General features: G+C 38.6%; 1 protein-coding gene across 1 annotated transcript in view; it reads right to left on the bottom strand.

Moving 5' to 3' along the window:
• The window catches only part of LOC124799169 (synaptic vesicle glycoprotein 2B-like), a 340146-nt gene that overhangs the window by 56758 nt on the left and 264690 nt on the right, over window positions 1-18698 (bottom strand). Inside the window, exon 8 of the mRNA XM_047262707.1 lies at window positions 7691-7862. Within this exon, the coding sequence (XP_047118663.1) occupies window positions 7691-7862 (172 nt within the window). The remainder of the gene's footprint in view (window positions 1-7690; window positions 7863-18698) is intronic.

The following is an 18698-nucleotide window of genomic DNA, read 5'->3' as shown; positions in this document are numbered from 1 at the left end:
CTATCTGATGCAGGTTGATGGCACTGTTTATTATGGGACCATATTTTTCCAAGGATATGAATCCTGCGGGTCCTGTTATCTGTGCTGTAACTGGTAAATGCTATGAGAGTGTCTTGCACACCATTGTCATTTTCACCTTTCAACAGCATGAATGTGTGTGTAGGATCATTTTTATGCAAGGTGGTGCCCCTCTGTGCATTTCAAAGCCAGTGAAGTAGCTGCTTCAGAGGCTTTGCTTTTTATCTGATTTTTCTTTTTTTTTTCTTTTGCTTCAGAACAATTAAAAACCGATTTTTCCCATCTGATATGGTACGACCTTCCCATGGTGGATAGGCTTACCTAACGAACAGTGGCACAACTGCTGACTGCCAAAACTGTGCAGTCATGCACATCGAACAGTGTAGATGGTGTAATGTGCATCTTAAATCATAACCATTGTACTGTGGTCCATCTGTCATTTGTAGCTAACTTCATTTACTTTAAGATGCTTATGGCACAAGCTATTGGTAAAATGTTCCCCCCATGCCAATAATATGCTGCTAAAGTTTTATGTTATTCTGAGCAGCGATTCTCCTTCTACAACATTTTGAAACTGGAATTTTAATTATGGACATGCTGCATACATTCAACATAGTTGAGAATAATAACCTTAAACAGTGATGAAATGTTGATTTCCGCTCTTTTCTAGTAGTCTGCTGTTAAGAGAAATAGATTCAAGGCTATACAATTAAATTAGCATTTGGATGAAATGCCACCTATATTTCTAGTCAGCTTCTGCAAAACCCTATGGGTAAACATCGGGATTTTCTTTATAATTAGACAAAAAAATTGAAATTAATTTTGAAAACCTAACTGTTGTTGAAAATGTATGGATCTTGTGAAAGGGTGCTATCTGATTGCATGTAAGAGGAACAGACATGATGAATATGGACTGAGAATGTTTATAGTTTGTAATTCTAAGTGTTGTATTGTTCATGGATCAGAAGTTTAAACTGACAAATGATCACAAGACTATCCATATTACCACTTTCAGAGGGTGCTTAGTGATATTTATGATAAAGACCGTACTATTTAAAAATGGATTTTATAGCTTGCCCACATTCTTTCCTGTTTTCTTCACAAAGACTGTAGAAGCACATAAGCATAGCAAGAACGATATGATGAACAAAACCATTATATCAGAAAAACTGGGGAAGCCTGACCTTACATCAGTGAAGAGGAATCATCTTACTTTTGGATGTGGAAAGATATGATATATGTACAAAAATTACAATTTCTGATATTCCTGTCCATACAAAAAGGATATTATCAAAATAAAATCAAAATCAGGTGTCTTTCCTGGTAATACATACATATGGTAAAAATGTATGTATGTATGTATATTCCACACATCCTCCTAAACTACTGGACTTATTTCAACTAGACTTGGTTCTCATAGCCCTTGCTGACAGGCAACAATTGCTGTGAGGGTAAGAACTACCTACAATATCTTTCATAATTCAGGGGGCATAATGTCTTAAACAATGAGATGTGTGAAAAATTTCTGCATTATGCATGATGTTTAAATTAATCACTTTGTGCTGCTAACTCTATTCACAATAAATTTTTCAGACAGTATCCACATACACCACTAAATGCACCTACAAAATTATATCATGATACCTCAAATAATTAAGGAAATATGACATCATAAACACTGAGAAGCATGAGAAACTGCCACATTGTGCATGATGTTTAAATTTATTACTTCTTTTCTACTACTGGTACCTCTATTCACAACACATTTTATAAACAATATCTACATATACCATTGAAGGTGCATGCAAAATTATATAACTGTAAAACACATAGTTCAGGAGATATATTACAAACATTGAGATGTTGCAAAACTAGCATTTGTTTGAAACAGACCACAAACTACCCAGACTATATTCATGCAGTGCTTGATCATTAGAGCACTTCCAACAAACTTTAAAGATCATGTCAAATCATTTCTAAACTTCTTCAAACACGAATAACCTGAATTTTTTCCAGTTTTTGGGTGCCCTTCACCCTCGGGAGAGCCTGTAACTCCTAGAGGGCGCGTCCCCAGGTGGCGGATCGGGGAACGCCTCCCAGATATGGGTGGTAGGAGGGAAATCAAATACCTCCCGCGGACCAACAGGCCGGGCAGAGCAAGTTCGTTAGCTGAAGTGAAAGCAACTGCTCTAGGGGTAGGCATCCCCGAAATCAAGACCCTGGTCCTCCAGGTTGGGGGTTGTGCTTAGGGCCAGCGACCCTATCACAGGATCCTGTAGGAGAAAATGGATTGCTACGAATCAGAATGACAAGAATGCTGGGCCACCAAACTTGATGACGAACTTGCAAAATTTAAAGGTTATGAATATGGGAACATGGAATGTATTAAGTCTCTATAGATCAGGATCACTGATAAATGTCATACAGGAACTTGAAAGGTATAAAATGGATTTAGTTGCAGTACAAGAAATCAGATGGACGGGTAATGGAAGTATAAACAAAAATAAGTATACAATAATGTATGGGGGAAATGATACACAAATACATGCACTAGGGACAGGATTTATAATAAACAACAAATTGTTACCTTTTATTAGGAAATTTGAGGCAGTGAATGAAAGGATATCTCACATTACGATTCAATGCAAATATAAGACTTTAAATGTTATAAATTGCCATGCTCCAACAGAGGATAAAGAGGACAATATTAAAGAAGAATTTTACAACAAATTGGAACAGGTATATGATACATTCTCGAAAAATTCAATTAAAATAATTCTAGGAGATTTCAATGCCAAGTTAGGACATGAAAATCATTATAAACCTACAATTGGACCTCATAGTCTACATCAGCAGAGTAATGAAAACGGAACAAAACTTATTAGCTTTGCCACTTCCAAAAACATGTTGATCAAAAGTACATATTTTGCACATAAAGATATACATAAACAAACATGGGCTTCAAGAGATGGCATCACAAAAAATCAAATTGATCATGTATTAATCGAAAAACAACATCATAAATGCATACATGATATCAGAAGTCAAAGGGGAGCAGACTGTGACTCGGATCACTTTCTTGTAAAAGCCAAGTTCAAGATCTCACTCTCAAGACATAAATGGTCTAAATTAAATGGTGTTCCTAGGTTTAATACAATGAAACTGAAAAACCCAAACATTCTCAACCAGTACATTAGAGAATTAGAAACACACAAACCTGAAGTGGAAAGTAAAATTAACAATGATGATACTAATCAAGCCTGGAACGCTCTGAAAGAAAATATCACACGAGCAACTACCTCAGTTTTGGGACATTTTACTACAACTAAGAACCCCTGGTTTGATGCCGAGTGCTCGAACGCTATCGAAGATAGAAAATTAGCAAGGGAAAAATTCCTACAAAAACCAATAACACAAAACAAACTTATTTTTGAAGAGAAACAGAAACTTGCCAGGAAACTCATTAGGAAAAAGAAAAGGGATTTTATGAATTACAAATTAAAAAGAGCTGAGAATGACCGTACCACAGACTCCAGAGGATTTTTCAAGAGCATAAATATGTTTAAAAGTGGGAATATAAAAAATTATGGACAGTTCATAACAGACCCAGATGGCTCCTTGCTAACAGAAAGAAGTGACATTGCTAACAGATGGAAGGAATATTTTAATGAGTTACTAAATGCTCCAACTATAAGCGTCTCTCAGGAAGATGACAATGAATATCTTACTGCTGACCCATCGGACGAAGAGCCCAGCTTAGCAGAAATTAAAGAAAGCATCAAGAAGCTGAAGAGACATAAAGCTCCTGGAAGTGATGGTATAGACACAGATATATGGAAGCTCAGTAAATTTCCTTTTGTAAACTGCTTACACAAAATCATCACCAACATCTGGAAGCAGGAACAGGTCCCACATGATTGGAAAGAAGTAGTTGTGTGCCCTATATACAAGAAGGGGGACCCAACAAATTGTTCAAACTACAGAGGAATTGCGTTACTAAACACAACATATAAAATTCTGACAAATATACTGTTAGCAAGGATAAGCCCTTACGTTGAAGACTCCCTAGATGATGCCCAATGTGGATTTAGACCTAACAGATCGACTATTGACAATATATATGTCCTAAGGATGTTGGGTGAAAAGAAATATGAATTCAATCAAAATGTACATATGCTTTTCATTGATTTTAAAAAAGCTTTTGACAGTATCAACAGGGAATATTTATGGAAGTGCATGAGGCAGATTGGCATCCCTAACAAATTGATAAATTTAATAAAATCTTGCACTTTAAACTCAAAATACAAAATAAAAGTAGCTAGCAAACTTTCTGAAGACTTTGAGGTTAAAACTGGAGTCAAACAAGGGGATTCACTCTCACCAGTTCTTTTTAACATAGTAATCAATAGAATAATCCAAAAAGTAAAGCTACTACAAATTGGAGCACAACTGGAAAGCAAAATTAACATTGTAGCATACGCTGATGACATTGCATTATTATCTGACAGTGAGAATGATTTGAAGCTTCTTACAGCACAATTAATTAAAGCCACAAATGGCACAGGCCTCCAGCTGAATACAGACAAAACAATGTACTTTATCTTATCCCGCTATCCATCAAATAATAATGTACTGCAAATTAATAACACAGCTTTCACAAAGACAAATGAATTTAATTACCTTGGTACAATAGTAACCTCTGACAACTCCATAAAAATTGAAATAGAATCACGAATTCAGAAGGCTAACAAATGCTACTATAGTCTCTTGACAGTTTTCAAAAGCAAGTTAATTTCTAGGAACACCAAACTACAAGTATACAAATCATTGATTATACCAGTACTCACCTATGGATCTGAAACCTGGACTCTCACAAAAAAAGAGGAAAACAGATTAAGAGTATTTGAACGAAAAATTTTGAGAAAAATATTTGGACCCATAAGAGATAGGATCAGTGATGAATGGAGATTGCTAAATAACAATGAAATTTACAAATTATATAAAGACTCCGATATAGTGGCCAAAATTAAAGCCAAAAGACTGAAATGGATAGGGCATGTCATCAGAGCACCACCAAACAGGACCATCAAGAAAGTGACTGAAGAGATTCCCACCGGAAGACGACCTCTTGGACGCCCACGCATGAGATACTTGGACAATATTCAAGACGATCTCAGAAAACTAGGACATGACAGACAGTGGCAAATTACTTGTAAAGACAGAGCAAAGTGGTTCAACATTGTCCATTCTGCAGCAAAAAGCCTTCATGGATTGTAATGCTTAATAATAATAATAATAATAATAATTTTGGGTGCCCTTCATTGATCCAGTGAACTATGAAAAGCTACTGCTGGAAGGGGAGCAATATCTTTTGCATAATTGCTGTAGACACTCAAATGTATCTCATCTGGTCCAGTTGCCTTTCCACTGCTGAGCAGTTTTGGTTAATTTTTTATTATCTAATCACTTATCTCGATATCTTGCATTTTGCCATTCATGTGGACAAATGATTTTGAAAAAAAAGTATTAATGTCTTCCATGGTGAAACATTTTCGGAATATCACATGAAGTACTTTGTCCTCCTCTCTGTCATATTCTGTTTTGTCCCATTAAGGTCACTGAGTGATTGAATAGATGCTTCGAATTTGCTGACTGACCTCACATAACACTAAAACTTCTAAGGCTTCAGATTGTGTGACAAAAAGTTACTTTCAAATTCACTGAATGCTTCTTACATCGCTCTCCTCATGCTCATTTTTGCTTCTTTCAGCTTTTGTTTGTTTATAAAACTTGAATTTTGCTTAAATCAGAAATAAAGTTCTCTTTGCTTTCACACCAACTCTCTAACACTGCTACCGATCCACAGTGGGTCTTTTCCATCTCTGCATACTAGACCTCCCAGTCTGTTCCAAAAAAGAGTTGTATGATAGACTCTAGGTACAATATTGTACATGGCAAACCAAGTTTACTCTCAATACCTGTTGCTGGCTGCCTTCACCAATCCAGTCAAGCACCTGAGAGAACCAGGGATGGCCTCTGAAACCAGGCAGTAGGTTTACTTTGCAGCAATATCAGTCACTACTTGCAGCCATATGCACCCAGTGTAGCCAATAACCACCAGCAGAGCCACCTCCATATTTTGGATGAAACCCTCCAGCAAGCGTACTATGTGTACACTGGCCATCTTTCCTGCCTGCCTGTTATTTCCCTGTTGGGCTCAATTATCTGCCTAACAGTGGAGTTCCTTATTATGAACAAAGTCATTCTTTGTGATTGTCTACACTTAGCAGGAAAATAGACCACAGGCTAAACAGATAAGATACTATGTGATGGGTCAGATGTATTACCAACAAGCGAGAACACCTTTCACCTATTGCTAAGACGTAAGAGGCCAGCTGTATGTCCAGTTTTCACTTTTGCCTTCTGCCCAAGTCTGTCAGAATGCACAATGGACATGAATGGATGCAAGTGATCAGACAGGATGCTTAAGTAGTATCCAGATGTATCACTCCAACTTCACACACCCCACACCTTCACAGAGTCTCCACCAACTTGAACAGTCCTCTGATGTCACAAGGGTCCTGGATTCATGAGGTTGTCTCCATACCCGTACATGTCCATTCGCTCTATAGAATTTGAAACCAGACTCATCTGACCTGGCAACATGTTTCCAGTCATCAACAGTCCAATGTTGGCATTGACAAGCCCAGGCGAGACATACAGCTTTGTGTCATTCAATTATCAATGCTACATGAGTGGGCTCCTTCAGCTCTGGAAGCCCGTGTCGATGATGTTTCATTGTATGGTTCGTCCTCTGACACTTCTTGATGACCCAGCATTGAAATCTGCATCAATTTGCAGAAGGATTGCACTTCTGTCATGTTGAACAATGCTCTTCAGCTGTCACTGGTGCCATTCTTGCAGGATCTTTTTCCAGCCGCAATGATGTCAGAGATTTGATGTTCTACTGGATTCCTGATATTCACGGTAGTTTCATGAAATGATTGTATGGGAAAATCCCTATTTCATCACTACCTTGGAGAAGCTGCGTCCCATCGCTCATGCGCCAACTATAACATCACATTCAAACTCATGTAAATCTTGATAACCTGCCATTGTTGCAGCAGTAACCTATCTAACAACTGTGCCAGACACTTGTGGTCTTATATAGGTGTTGCCAACCACAGTGCAGTATTATGCCTTTTTACATATCTCTGTATTTGAACACACATGCCTATACCAATTTCTTTGGCACTTCAGTGTTGTTCTTAGCAACAAGCTGAAAAATGAAATTAATAATGAATAAACTTGAGAAAATAAAAAAAATAAAAACAGTGAAGTCATTCCTATAAGCTAAATGGATTTCAGAGTGAAATACTGATGTATGTATTTAACTGCTCATTTAATCAGACATTCTTGTTTTTATGACAGTCATGATATTCATGTATGTATAATTTTTCTGTCAATGTGACTTAGAATCTGTGTCAACATCAGGTGATGGTACTGATCATGTTTATGGTAATCAAATTTGCGGATCATTCACTGTGTGGAAATTTAAGCCTTGCCATATATACTCTTGTTATATCACGTACATATAACTTAAAAATTCAACACCAGTAAATTAATATAGAATAGTACTAGATGAACATCTGTAGGAGCTAATGAACGTTACCACTCCACATGACTCTTCATTGGTAGCTGTGGAATAGTTGGAAACTCCAGTAAATGATATCATTTCGCAGACGGATGCAATTTCATCAGTTTTGTTTGTATATTTTTGGTGCTCTTTGTATTCTTCTGCTGATGCAAACATCTGTGGCACCCAGAGACGTATTGTATTTGAGCTGAAAATATTAAAAGCTTCCACTGAAAATCTTTGGAGAGAAATAGTTTTTATCATTAACAAAATCAAAAGCTGAAATGAAAAGGAACAAATGGCATTTAAATGCAAGTGGGAAGTAATAAAAATTCTATCCAATAGTGATTGTCATTTGCCATCAGGAGAGAAATATCAACTAATAACTCATGAAAACCACACAGATCGTAAGAAGTAAAATCTGAAACTAACAGAAAATATTTTAGTTAGGTTTACAGCCAGAATAAAATCAAAGGAAGAAACATGGAGAAAAGATAACAAACATTTCATCACAAAGAGAAGAAATGTTGTTATCATCCTTGTTTGATCTTACAGCCATGGCTGTCAAATGAGACAGATATTGTTTCCCCAGTTTTAAACCTCTATTTTATTTTAATTCGAATTCTGTGTTTTAGACCGTGTACAATACCATTATAATCCATTATAGCTCAGTTAATATTTTTGAACATATCTACATCTACATCTACATCCATACTCCGCAAGCCACCTGACGGTGTGTGGCGGGGGTTACCTTGAGTACCTCTATCGGTTTTCCCTTCTATTCCAGTCTCGTATTGTTCGTGGAAAGAAGGATTGTCGGTATGCTTCTGTGTGGGCTCTAATCTCTTTGATTTTATCCTCATGGTCTCTTTGCGAGATATATGTAGGAGGGAGCAATATACTGCTTGACTCTTCGGTGAAGGTATGTTCTTGAAACTTTAACAAAAGCCCGTACCAAGCTACTGAGCGTCTCTCCTGCAGAGTCTTCCACTGGAGTTTATCTATCATCTCCATAATGCTTTCGCAATTACTAAATGACCCAGTAACGAAGCACGCTGCTCTCCGTTGGGTCTTCTCTATCTCTTCTATCGACCCTAACTGGTACGGATTCCACACTGCTGAGCAGTATTCAAGCAGTGGGCGAACAAGCTTACTGTAACCTACTTCCTTTGTTTTCGGATTGCATTTCCTTAGGATTCTTCCAATGAATCTCATTCTAGCATCTGCTTTAACGACGATCAACTTTATATGATCATCCCATTTTAAATCACTCCTAATGCATACTCCCAGATAATTTTTGGAATTAACTGCTTCCAATTGCTGACCTGCTATTTTGTAACTAAATGATAAGGGATCTATCTTTCTATGTATTTGGAGCACATTACACTTGTCTACATTGAGATTCAATTGCCATTCTTTGCGCCATGCGTCAATTCGCTGCAGATCCTCCTGCATTTCAGTATAATTTTCCATTGTTACAACCTCTCGATACATCACAGCATCATCTGCAAAAAGCCTCAGTGAACTTCCGATGTCATCCACAAGGTCATTTATGTATATTGTGAATAGCAACGGTCCTACGACACTCCCCTGCAGCACACCAGAAATCACTCTTACTTCGGAAGACTTCTCTCCATTGAGAATGACATGCTGCATTCTGTTATCTAGGAACCCTTCAATCCAATCACACAATTGATCTGATAGTCCATATGCTCTTATTTTGTTCATTAAACAACTGTGGGGAACTGTATCGAATGCCTTGCGGAAGTCAAGAAACATGGCATCTACCTGCGAACCTGTGTCTATGGCCCTCTGAGTCTCGTGGACGAATAGCGCAAGCTGGGTTTCACACGACCGTCTTTTTCGAAACCCATGCTGATTCCTACAAAGTAGATTTCTAGTCTCCAGAAAAGTCATTATACTCAAACATAATATGTGTTCCAAAATTCTACAACTGGTCGACGTTAGACATATAGGTCTATAGTTCTGCACATCTGTTCGACATCCCTTCTTGAAAATGGGGATGACCTGTGCCCTTTTCCAATCCTTTGGAATGCTACGCTCTTCTAGAGACCTACGGTACACTGCTGCAAGAAGGGAGGCAAGTTCCTTCAGGTACTCTGTGTAAAATCGAACTGGTATCCCATCAGGTCCAGCGGCCTTTCCTCTTTTGAGCGATTTTAATTGTTTCTGCATCCCTCTCTCAGCTATTTCCATATCTACCATTTTCTCATCTGTGCGACAATCTAGAGAAGGAACTACAGTGCAGTCTTCCTCTGTGAAACAACTTTGGAAAAAGACATTTAGTATTTCGGCCTTTAGTCTGTCATCCTCTGTTTCAGTACCATTTTGGTCACAGAGTGTCTGGACACTTTGTTTTGATCCACCTACCGCTTTGACATAAGACCAAAATTTCTTAGGATTTTCTGCCAAGTCAGTACATAGAACTTTACTTTCGAATTCATTGAACGCCTCTCACATAGCCCTCCTCACACTACATTTCGCTTCGCGTAATTTTAGTTTGTCTACAAGGCTTTGGCTATGTTTATGTTTGCTGTGAAGTTCCCTTTGCTTCCGCAGCAGTTTTCTAACTCGGTTGTTGTACCACGGTGGCTCTTTTCCATCTCTTATGATCTTGCTTGGCACATACTCATCTAACGCATATTGTACGATGGTTTTGAACTTTGTCCACTGATCCTCAACACTATCTGTACTTGAGACAAAACTTTTGTGTTGAGCCATCAGGTACTCTGAAATCTGCTTTTTGTCACTTTTGCTAAACAGAAAAATCTTCCTACCTTTTTTAATATTTCTATTTACAACTGAAATCATCGATTCAGTAACCGCTTTATGATCACTGATTCCCTGTTCTGCGTTAACTGTTTCAAATAGTTCGGGTCTGTTTGTCACCAGAAGGTCTAATATGTTATCGTCATGAGTCGGTTGTCTGTTTAACTGCTCAAGGTAGTTTTCAGATAACGGACTTAAAAAAATTTCACTGGATTCTTTGTCCCTGCCACCCGTTATGAACGTTTGAGTCTCCCAGTCTATATCCGGCAAATTAAAATCTCCATCAAGAACTATAACATGGTGGGGAAATCTACTTGAAATATTTTCCAAATTATCCTTCAGGTGCTCAGCCAGAACAGCTGCTGAGCCAAGAGGCCTATAGAGATATCCAATTACCATGTCTGAGCCTGCTTTAACCGTGACCTTCACCCAAATTATTTCACATTTCGAATCTCCGTCAATTTCCTTCGATACTATTGCACTTCTTATCGCTATAAACACGCCTCCCCCTTCACGGTCCAGCCTGTCTCTGAGGTATATATTCCAATCTGAGTTTAGGATTTCATTACTGTTTACATCTGGTTTCAGCCAACTTTCTGTCCCTAGTGCTATATGGGCATTGTTACCATTTATTAATGAGAGCAGTTCTGGGACCTTTCTATACATGCTCCTGCAGTTTACTATTGGCACATTAATATTGTTATTCCCTGTTGCATTTTGCCTACTCCTACCTTGCCGCATCTCAGGAAGTGTCTTGTTGGGCCTAGGGAGGGAATTCTCTAACCTATAAAACCCACATGTGCACTCCACACGTACTCCGCTACCCTTGTAGCTGCTTCCGGCGTGTAGTCCACGCCTGACCTACATTTCTCCACCCGATAGCAGAGGTCGAGAAATTTGCACCCCGGATCTCCACAGAATCGTCTGAGCCTCTGGTTTAAGCCTTCTACTCAGCTCCAAACCAGAGGACCACGATTGGTTCTGGGAACGATACTACAAATAGTTAGCTCAGATTCCACCCCGCAAGCGAGGCTTTCCGCCTTCACCAGTTCCACCAACTGCCTGTACGAACTGAGGATGACCTCTGAACCCAGATGGCAGGAGTCACTGGTGCTGATATGAGCAACAATTTGACAATTTGCAGTCAGGTGCACCCAGTGCTCTCTATCGCCGCCAGCAGGGCCTCCTCCACATCTCAGATGAGACCCCCCCGGCAAGCAGACAGAGTGAACACTGGCCTTCTTCCCCGACCTTTCTGCTATTTCCCTACATACAGGTTATGTAGTATACAACAACATTTTTTTTTTAATTTAAAACATAATTGTAAAATGTTACATAATGTACAAGGTGCTCTTAATTTTTAAGATTAATGTATTTCTCCCATGCTAATATAAACACAGTTGCGGCATTAGTCTCGGGTAGGCCACAGCAGCCACACACAGGGTACACTGGCCAGCCACCTACATTAATTTTGCAGTTGGCCACTGCAAAAGCGCTCTGGCATAGTGTTTTGCAACACAGCAATCTGCTGTAGTGGTGGGCTAGATTGCTACATGCTGTAGCGTAAAGCAACATTTCACAGCTGACTACATCAGGGGAACCGATCCCCTGTCACAATACTCCAAGCCAGGCCAGGTATATATGCCCCAGTTCAGCTAGTAACTTCAATGCACTGGTGCCATGCACTTGTCTGGTGCAGCCTCCATGCCAGTCATCAGCAGCTTCACCAAACTGCACCATGTACTAGGAAAGCCATTAACCTAAGAGCTGTCAGCTAGCCCTGATGATCTGAGGCCTCTCATTAGGTGCCACTTTCTGACTGGCCAGCCAGCCTTCAAGAGTTCTGGGATTGACATATGGCTTGTGCTCACCCCTGGCAGCTGACTTGGGCCATGGGCAGAGTATGCTAGTCCAGCAGTAAGCTCACTGTGTCATGCAGCCGACACCTCACCAAGGCCACTGTTGCCACCAGTCGCTGTTACACTATCTTAGCATTCCCCCGTCTCAGCAAACCCTCTTACTGCCACAATTCACAGTCAGCATCTGGGCCACATCTGTCAACCTACTGTATTAAAAACTGCAGTGTCACCGTGGTCTGATTGATGCTTGTACTTAACATTTGTGACACATACAAGTGCTACACCGTCTCGTCAGTTGTTTTCAATACTCACAATTTCCTTAAACATTGTCTCTCGCATTTGAAGTAGTATACTGGACCCACTACTTGGTTCTAGTCTGCCATGCTAGTTGTTTTTCTTCGCCTGACAGTTATGGATGGAGTTGTTAGAGAGGCTGTTCTCCACCTAATGTTACATGTTCTTCAACATCATAAACAACATTTCCAATCAACATCTTGTATAACACCAGATTAGTAACACAACTGCCTGAGTGGATAATGTTCTCTATGTGGCAGATTATCACCCAAGGTCCAAATCAACATCATTTGATATCTCTGCACAGAGAAGAAGCCTGTTTCTCGCTGTTGTCCATGGCGTTATTCCATGGGCTGAACTTATCTTTGGCATAGTACCAGCATGGAGTAAGCAGCCCCACATCACAGCAGGTGGTGCCGTTCCAACACCCGTGCCACTCCCCAGACATATATCTCCCATGGATTACTCCATCTCTGCACAGAATTTCCCACACAGTGGGGCTAACTGAAATATTAAGAAATTTTCCAACATATTTTGTCGGCTAAGTTAAATCTTGAGTGTGACACATTGTTTTCAACAAAATAGCCTGTGACACTACATATCCCACCATGGAGGCAATAAATGTTGTAATTATTCATTTACATTGACCCTGCATTGCTTCTTGCTTAACTTATGCCTTTTTAATATTTTATTATTGAGACCTAGTGTGACACATTATACAGCTCCCATGGATTACTCCATCTCTGCACAGAATTTCTCACATTTCCCACACAGTGGGCTCTCCAGTCTCTTTTTCTAACTGAAACATTAAGAAATCTTCCAACATATTTTGTCAGCTAAGTTAAACCTTGTGTATGGCACACTTTTTCCAACAAAATAGCCTGTGACACTACATATCCCACGAAGGAGGCAAAATATGTTGGAATTAGTCATTTTCAATGAGCCTCTGCATTGCTTGTTTCTTGACTTATGCATTTTTAATATTTTATTACTGAGACTTAGTGTGACACTGTATACGTCTTTTGATACTACTCATGTTATTACATTCTTTCAATAACAAGAGGAAATAGAAACTTCATTAGTCCTTTATAGTTTACTTTTACTATTTTTGTGCATCTTTCTTTAATATTTACTTTTCATCTGCCTGCATGAGGAACCATAATCTACACAATTTCAGATCTTGTATGACCTGTTTCACTAACATACCTTTACATCATAATCTATAACTCTTTTGTTATTCTCCTGCAAAAATAATCACTGTGATCCATGCTGCTTTCCCATTTGGAGGATGCTTTTAGAATACTGATCGTAATTTCTTATAAGAACCAATACATTACCTTCACACTGAGAAGAAGATACTCCTTCATTATTCATAACAGCTAATGGGTCAGTGCTCTATATAAAATCTAATCTACTCTCTACAGCAGTAAAGGTCATCTCAACCATGAGTCCACCTTAGCTACATGTAGGTCATCTCACCCATGAGTTCATCTAAACTTACAAAACAAAAGTGCTCAAGGACATCCCTTGTCTAGGTTCACCTTGAATAACCCAGGCCATCTCAGTTATGAGTCCATCTAGGCTATTTATGACCTAATCTCCATATTTATATTTCACTGCCCTTAATATTACTCCATGAAGCATTTGGTCTGCGTGCATTTTTTACTTTAGCTCACACTCTCCTGCGAAACACTATCCTTAAATTATTATTATTTTTTATTTAGTATTTCACAGTCTTCCTCCCAATAGCCTCACACAGTTCCTTTCCTTTTAGGCATTGTTGTTACCTTCTTAACAATGGACTTGCTTCACAGTAATTTCATACCACTTTTCTCCTGTTGCTCAATTTGCTGTTCTCTTTGCTTTTAAGATGTTAGTATCTCATTCAGTTACTTTTAAGGGGCTGAATTACTGTCCTAGTATCCCCCCTCCCATCAACAATGACATAGCTAACATCGGAAGTTACTTCAATACAATAAGTGCCTTCTTCTTTGTATCTGTTAGTGCATTTGTGTGTATGAATGGGTATTATGTATTCGGGCATCAAGATTCCAAGTCTCAAGTGTTTTATTTTTTCTGTTTACCACCTACCCTATAAAACACGTCTAAAATCTACCCCATATATGCACATCATATAAAATTTAAAAGAAAAAGTTCCCCATACACAGACGACAAAATTTGGTGTCATATACATCTGTTGAGACATTGTAATGATATTGTACTTTTGTAGGTAGTCCCTATTGATAGAATTCAGTTTCCTTATTCTCCCTTTAATGTAGAATATTATGTGCTACCTAATGACCACAGATAAACAATATATTTATATTTCATTAAAGTTCTTCACCATTTTTCATTCATACATTTACAGTACTTTTTTATATACATCTCTTCACTAATTATTTTAAGTAATAATATGGGACAGTATAAGTATAGTGATTTACAGATAATAGAGCAATAAGGGAATGAAGAATCAATGCAGGGAAAAAGGAAAAGAAGTATCACACTTATTAACTGGGCACCTTGTGTACGTCACAATGCACAGGCTACTTAGGACCATGGTCTCCCTGAGGATTCAATGAATTTCTTAATCATTTCTTTATTAAACATGATTTTTTTTGCTGGTCACTGGATCCATTGGGAACACAGCCTTAGGGTGTGAAATTCCAACTATTTTATAAGGGCCACTATAAATCACAAAAAATTACTTGTTTTCTTTATTAATCCCAAACTTTAGTTTAGATATACTACCATTTTTATTAAAATTGTGCACCTTGATATTTGCTTGCTTAAGTAAATTGTCTGTCACCATTTCTTGCATACCATTTGGCTGTATTACGGTACCTATAGGCCAATAAAGCAATTTCAAAAGAGGTTCTCCTGCAAAAGGTTTACCTAAAATTTAAGTAGGTGATAACCCTGTAGAAATGTGTGGCAGTTCATTTAAAATTGTTTGAAATTCTGGAATAAACTGAGCCAAACGGCACCTGCCAGAGCTGAATGTTTTACATGATCTTCCAATTTCCTTTGAAACATCTTCCACTGAATGAGATAAGTTAAGAGAATGTTAAATCTCATTTGTGATATCTCTGATCAACTACAGTTTTACTTTTCCTCCTAACTAGTTTCCTCCCCAATCCATAAAGCCTCTAGCCATTTTCGCTTGTCTTTCACCTGATGATGCACATTCTGGAGCTGAAGCCATTGATTTCACTATTTTTACTAAAGTATTGTTAAATTCTAGAAACTTTTCCTGTACTTCATTCCTTACTAAATCACATTGTTTCCCACTTTCCTTTCTAGCCTCCCATTTATATGATTTTAAAGAGTTTTGTGAGTCTAAAATTCTATCAATTTTTTCTTGTTTCTTTTGCCTCAATTCTCTGGTATGGAACACTAATTTTTTTCCAGCATTTCTAAATTGACCACTGTATTTTCTATGCTAGCAAAACATTCTGTTTTGAGATCATAATTTTTTTTTGCTCAATTAATTTGTATTACTGTCTGTTTTTTGCTTAAATCATCTCTTAGCTCATTTGTTAATTTAACCCTTTAACATTGGACACCGAGGGCGAATGGGCAACACTGTGGATGGGAGGCATAGCTGACCACTTGATCCCCCCTGAATAGCTAGTTTGCAGCCACATGAAGCCCAATTAGTTTTTTCCAGTTACAACCACCATAATTGCACTCATTTATAATGGGATGCAAATGCAAAGGTTACCCCCCCCCCCCCCCCCCCCCTGGATGACATTGGGACATTAGAAGGATTAAAAAATGCTACTTACACTTGCTTCATTATCAGTGTCAGGTAACACATTTTTCATATTGTACAAAACTCTGGATAAGAAATCTCACCACTTGCAGAAATGAACTTTACTTTCTTTTTTTTTCATTTGAAACAATCAATAGGTATATTAACATCATTCATGAATCAGCACAGTAGAAACAAACTCAGTTTCTGCAATGATTTTACACACATTGTTTGCGTAATTATGCATTATTTGGGAACACAGTTTCTGCTGCTTATGTTGGGTTTCATACCAAAATACAGGCATAATATTTAGATACATGTATCAGTGCCAGGGAATATGTTTTTCACTTCATGATGCATAGCAAAACTGGGATATTCATAGTGTCTGCTTGCAGACTTTACAGAAAATTCTTGTCTGCTTTCATTTGTTATTTTTTTTTTCTTACAGACAACATACGTCACATACTTTGGCAGTTGATTTGGAAGATGAAGTCCAGCAGTCAGCCTTTGCAGGATGCCAATTCAGCTGCCATCCCCACTTGTACTCCTTTTGTTGACCTTGTATTTTTTCAATATTTCCTGAATCAAACCTAACTGAAAATTTACATGTGGCACCTTACCAGATGAGTTTTTGTACAGACAAAATGCATTGAACAATGACATGTCTATTAGGTGGAAGAAAATTTTTTGGTACCATTTGGTGCACTTCCTGACACTTTCCACACTTTTCATTACCATATAGCTCTGATCAGCACCTCCCATTGATTTGTTATAAACAACACAAAATGGAAAGTTTCATATGTTTTGCACCTGTTGTGTAGTCATCTCTTGCATATCTGATGAATGAAAAGATGACAGCACCTAGACATCCCTTCCATCACACCATTTCATTGGCGACATTAGCCTCGAACAGACCTGAATATCAGTTCTCCCTTTTGCAATTTCTCTGCCACTTTGGGCATAACTTACCTGTTGGGCCATACTGCACCACACAGTAGTTGCCCACTCATGCAGGCAACAGAAGAGTGCTGGGCTTGTGTACCAATTATAGCAAAACATTGTATGCTCCTTCTGCAAATATGGCTCAATTAGTGTTGTGATGACATCTCCAGAGACCCTGAAATTCTGTTTTGTGGCATCTATGTCATTTCCACAGTAAAAAATGAATTCCAAAATATAAGTTGTTTGAACATCACAAATCAAAAACATTTTTATTTCAAAATGATTTTACTTTGCTGGGATATATTGTTTTATTTTTCGTCTCCCTTTAGACAAAAGGAGTGATTCATCCATGCAAAGGTTTTCAAATGAATATAAATGTTTCCCCCCCATGAACCATGGACCTTGCCGTTGGTGGGGAGGCTTGCGTGCCTCAGCGATACAGATAGCCGTACCGTAGGTGCAACCACAACGGAGGGGTATCTGTTGAGAGGCCAGACAAACGTGTGGTTCCTGAAGAGGGGCAGCAGCCTTTTCAGTAGTTGCAAGGGCAACAGTCTGGATGATTGACTGATCTGGCCTTGTAACAATAACCAAAACGGCCTTGCTGTGCTGGTACTGCGAACGGCTGAAAGCAAGGGGAAACTACAGCCGTAATTTTTCCCGAGGGCATGCAGCTTTACTGTATGATTACATGATGATGGCGTCCTCTTGGGTAAAATATTCCGGAGGTAAAATAGTCCCCCATTCGGATCTCCGGGCGGGGACTACTCAAGAGGATGTCGTTATCAGGAGAAAGAAAACTGGCGTTCTACTGATCGGAGCGTGGAATGTCAGATGCCTTAATCGGGCAGGTAGGTTAGAAAATTTAAAAAGGGAAATGGATAGGTTGAAGTTAGATATAGTGGGAATTAGTGAAGTTCGGTGGCAGGAGGAACAAGACTTCTGGTCAGGTGACTACAGGGTTATAAACACAAAATCAAATAGGGGTAATGCAGGAGTAGGTTTAATAATGAATAGGAAAATAGGAATGCGGGTAAGCTACTACAAACAGCATAGTGAACGCATTATTGTGGCCAAGATGGATACGAAGCCCACACCTACTACAGTAGTACAAGTTTATATGCCAACTAGCTCTGCAGATGACGAAGAAATTGAAGAAATGTATGATGAAATAAAAGAAATTATTCAGATTGTGAAGGGAGACGAAAATTTAATAGTCATGGGTGACTGGAATTCGAGTATAGGAAAAGGGAGAGAAGGAAACATAGTAGGTGAATATGGATTGGGGGACAGAAATGAAAGAGGAAGCCGCCTGGTAGAATTTTGCACAGAGCACAACATAATCATAACTAACACTTGGTTTAAGAATCATGAAAGAAGGTTGTATACATGGAAGAACCCTGGAGAT

Source organism: Schistocerca piceifrons, chromosome 5, assembly GCF_021461385.2.
Source record: "Schistocerca piceifrons isolate TAMUIC-IGC-003096 chromosome 5, iqSchPice1.1, whole genome shotgun sequence".
Classification (NCBI taxonomy): domain Eukaryota; kingdom Metazoa; phylum Arthropoda; class Insecta; order Orthoptera; family Acrididae; genus Schistocerca; species Schistocerca piceifrons.
This window is presented reverse-complemented; position numbering and strand designations above follow the sequence as displayed.